Consider the following 4736-nt stretch of genomic DNA (forward strand, 5'->3'; position numbering starts at 1 on the left):
CGCATAAATTAAAATGGCGTCAAACCACAAACCCACGCGGTGGCTGCAGCTGGATTTTGTCTTCCATTTTGTTCTCTGTCCTCGCTTCTTTTAGAAACTACCTTTGTGGTCCTTGACCCAAGCCCAGAGGAGTGATGTAAAAGTCACCTTGAGCTGTTCTCTAGTTTAAGAGATTATCTGGTGTATAGAAGAAAGATGAAAGAAGAAGAAGAAAAAGTCTGAAGAATTTTGTAGAAATTTGAATTTGGGCCTGTTTTCCAGAAATGCTCCCGCTACATTACAGTTCACTTTAAAGGTACCAGGAGAATCGCTCAGTGAAGGAGAGCTCATTTAAGCCATTTATAAGGCTGTACAACGTAAGATAAAAGAGTTATGAGTGTTTGAAAATCATAAAAACGGACGCCATCTTGAAAAATCGACCTCAATCCTACATATAGGCTACCGCCTATATAATATATATGATTTTAAATAATTTATATTGATAAAATTAGTACAATGGTGCCTCCTTTCTCTCAGTAATTAGAAGAAACTATGTTGAAAAGTGGAAATCTTTTGTGGCCCAAAATTTTTTGTGAATTTCGTTTTTTTCAAAACTTACAAAAATAAAATCCACAAAAATCGATTATATATGGTTCAATGTGACCAAAAAGTAAAAATCAAAAAATTTAAAGCCATAAAATAAATTTTAGGATGGATCTGCAAAATTTTTGGGCCACAAAAATATCTAGCGTAGTATCTAATTCTAACATCCAGACATTGCACGTGTATACACAATAGACGAGTATTTAGACGAAAAACAGGTCTTCTAGTACATACAAGTATATACATGAACCAAAAATAAGTAGACAGAGTCTGAGGAGACGATTTTCATGTATTTATATTAACTATTAATAATTAAAGGGTGTGTCCACGTAGCAGTCAAAATGGCAGTTAGTTTGCTTAGCCACAGATTTTTGATGGTCTTTTTAGTCCTTCTAGCAATTTGCAGATGATGAAAACAGCAACAAAAAAGGTAATGAAGACATTAGCCTTTCAATGATTCAACATTTAAGTACAGGATACATGAAAAGTAGACGAAAAATCACCAAAATATAGATGAATTTGGGAAGCAATAAGTAAATGTACATACACTAAAATTTTCCAATGAATACAAGTACATACACGACCTGCCTTTTTCAAAATACAAGTAAATACAAGTACACGAAAATTTCAGTAGACGTGCAACATCTGCTAGCATCTCAAGTCCTCCTTTACCCTTCTGCTCGCTTAATTTTTTAAAGATCTCTGCCTGTTGCTGAAGATTTGCTCCTGCTGATAGCTTTCCCAGAAAAATATCTTCAGCTTGCCATTTCGACTCACGTGCATACCACATCCATAAATGGGGTGTGGTCACTATGTGCATTGTACCAGTGCAAAGACAGTGACTGATTCGAACTTGCTGGCATACGTTGGTTAATGATCGGCAAGGCTACCACAGCTGGGGCTCATTGGGCCACCATAAATTACTGACCTTGTCCTCCACTGCTACCTCCTGGTGAATCTTTAGTCTTATCAGAATCACTGGATGAATCACTATTACCATCTTCCTCCTCACCTTCCTCTTCTGCTCGAGCTTCTGCTTCTGCTTGTTCCCTCTCCTGCTCCCACTCTTCATCATAAAAATGTCCTGAAAAGTAGAATAGATTCACTTCATTATCAGAATCACTGGATGAATCACTATTACCATCTTCCCCTTCCTCTTCTGCTCGAGCTTCTGCCTCTGCTTGCTCCCTCTCCTGCTCCCACTCTTCATCATAAAAATCTCCTAAAAAGTAGAATAGATTCACTTCATTATCAGAATCACTGGATGAATCACTATTACCATCTTCCCCTTCCTCTTCACTTTCCTCTTCTGCTTGAGCTTCTGCTTCTGCTTGTTCCCTCTCCTGCTCCCACTCTTCATCATAAAAATCTCCTAAAAAGTAGAATAGATTCACTTCATTATCAGAATCACTGGATGAATCACTATTACCATCTTCCCCTTCCTCTTCTGCTCGAGCTTCTGCCTCTGCTTGCTCCCTCTCCTGCTCCCACTCTTCATCATAAAAATCTCCTAAAAAGTAGAATAGATTCACTTCATTATCAGAATCACTGGATGAATCACTATTACCATCTTCCCCTTCCTCCTCACCTTCCGCTTCTGCTCGAGCTTCTGCTTCTGCTTGTTCCCTCTCTTGCTCCCACTCTTCATCATAAAAATCTCCTATATAGTGGAATAGATTCACTTCATTATCAGAATCACTGGATGAATCACCGTTATTACCATCTTCCCTTTCCTCCTCAGTTTCCTTTTCGGCTTGTTCCGCCTCTTGTTTCTCCTTCTCCCCCTCTTCCTCTACTCCCTCATTAGATCTACCATTAGGCTCTCCTATATAGTGGAATATATTCAGTTCTTTATCATGATGAATCACTATTACCATCTTCCAATTTCTCCTCAATTTCCCGCTCTTCTACTTGTTCCTCCTCTCCATTACCATCAGAGTCAGACATGGCAGCAAGAGGGGCGGGACTAATGTATTAATTGCACATTGAATCTATGTATGCATGCTTAGAATTTATCTGTGGCATGCACAGTCCGCCATAAAATGATGCCATAGCAGGGATAGTCTGCTATGGCGAAAATATCCCTAGTGTGACACTAGAGATATTTTTGCCATAGCACACTATCCCTGCTATGGCATCATTCTATGGTGGAAATGTTGTGTCATGATGGTGCCAGTGATTGATTTTTTTTTTCGTTTGCATTTGCAAATAAAATGACAGGAAATCATATGCATAGTAAAAAGTGTCTAGACATATTTCCTCAAACTCCTAACACTGTAACACACACACACACACACACACTTTCTCAGTTTTCATCTGCTGGTTGTCTCAGTTCTAGTTCAATCAATAATGATTGTTCCAACTTTAGATAATCTCTATACTCCTACAAACAAATAATCAAAGTTTTTAATGCATAATCCAATCACTCACCAGTTCATATTTTTCTTCATCATCTTTTAGAATTTCAGTCTTTTTTTCCTGTAATACAAAAAATTATTAAATTATCAATTGTATCCAAAGCATCAAAATGCATGTTTTGTGTATCAATTACATGTACATGTACATGTACGTGTATTTAAATGTACTTACTTCTTCATCATCATGAGCTGTAGCTTTCTTCTCATCAAGTGCTTTCTTTTCTATTTCTCTCATTCTGTTTCTCTCACTAACAAAATCCAACCTCTTAACCTCTCGATCAAAGAATGACTCCATTATTAGTAACTAATGAAAGGAAGAAAGGAAAATTATAGCATTAGTACACATACATGTACTGTACATGTACAATGCACTGTAAGAATTAGAACAAATTTTCAAGACAGTAAACTATTTTTATGGTACATGGCTACATGCATGCATGGATTACAGAAAAACAACCCAAATACAACCAGTAACTTTTTAGCTTATTACTACATATACATGTACATCTACATGTATATGTACTGTATACATGTAGGTAGCCCCCCTCCCCAACGTCAAAAAGGGGAGAAGTCTGGCTACGCGAGACTACTGTATAGGCACAAAAGCACATTAGAGTGTAATACATACTTCATTGCTTGATGCATGACTTAGACTCCATGGTATTTCTAATATGTGTAATGTACCAGCACTATCACCTGCTGCTAACATTAACTGTCTATCTATAGAAGAGAGGGAGAGGGAGGAAAAAAGAAAGCAACAAATAATTGATGTACATGTAGTATCAAAGATTATAGTAAAGGTATCATCATACTTGATAGTGGCCATGGTACAATATAACTGAGAGGTAGAGAGGAAATGTTTTGAGCCAGTGAAGGAACATGAGACCTACAAATGACAATTATAATAACAAAACATATGTACATTTAAATTAGAAACATGCAGTACTGATGTAAGAGTATTTTTACTAAGCAGCAGTTATACTTTTTGATACATACCTATTAGTATGTACATGTACATGTACATGTACATGTATATGTATTATGCTAATTTGTTGATATTATAGGAAGAAGATATTACCTGTCCATTAGGTCCCATATATCAATATTACCATTATGCTTACATATAAAGAAAACACCTAATAATATAAACAAACAACATAAACAACATCACATGAGAGTCACATGACTAGCCTGGACGAGTAGGTGACCACGCCCCTCCAGTCAATATAACAGGAGAATTACCAGACCTCAGTAAAGCATCACTCTACATATCATGATACAGTCACATCATATACTGTATACAGGGTCATTTTAGAGGGGATTAATTTTGGTGAATTTGGCATCTTGAAAGCAATTGTGCTAAATTAAAACCTGTCATTTTGTACCATTATATGCATGATCAATGGCATATGGCCACAAATTTGTCATATTAAAACTCAACAATCACCAAAATTTTAGCAATTTTAACCCGAAATTTTTTCACTCCAAAATTACCCACTATACAGTATTTGTATTAACAATACCTTTTCCTCTTCCTTCCATATTGCAAAGTTCCATCCACCAACAGTTAGTATGACATCACGAAAGAAAGGTGACCTTTGTACTGTTGACATTGATCCACAGTGAGCAGAGTTGAACACATACTCTGGCTTAGGAGCTAAAGAGACAGCAGCAATGAGATACTGTCATTGTACCGTATAGCAAGAAACTTTGGAGGGAGTAAAATTTGGCAAATTG

At 36.8% G+C, this 4736-nt stretch overlaps 1 protein-coding gene across 1 annotated transcript in view; it reads right to left on the bottom strand.

The window, feature by feature from the left end:
- Positions 1–2777: 2777 nt before the first annotated feature.
- LOC100640851 (WD repeat-containing protein 63-like) overlaps positions 2778–4736 on the bottom strand; it is a 9105-nt gene continuing 7146 nt past the window's right edge. Inside the window, exons 12-19 of the mRNA XM_020004339.1 lie at positions 4523–4681; positions 4191–4263; positions 4078–4135; positions 3812–3885; positions 3628–3719; positions 3172–3303; positions 3013–3060; positions 2778–2965 (exon numbers count right to left, since the gene is read on the bottom strand). Of these exons, the coding sequence (XP_019859898.1) occupies positions 2888–2965; positions 3013–3060; positions 3172–3303; positions 3628–3719; positions 3812–3885; positions 4078–4135; positions 4191–4263; positions 4523–4681 (714 nt within the window). The 3' untranslated portion in view covers positions 2778–2887. The remainder of the gene's footprint in view (positions 2966–3012; positions 3061–3171; positions 3304–3627; positions 3720–3811; positions 3886–4077; positions 4136–4190; positions 4264–4522; positions 4682–4736) is intronic.

This window comes from Amphimedon queenslandica, unplaced genomic scaffold (assembly GCF_000090795.2).
Source record: "Amphimedon queenslandica unplaced genomic scaffold, v1.1 AMPQUscaffold_12260, whole genome shotgun sequence".
In the NCBI taxonomy this organism is placed as follows: Eukaryota; Metazoa; Porifera; class Demospongiae; order Haplosclerida; family Niphatidae; genus Amphimedon; species Amphimedon queenslandica.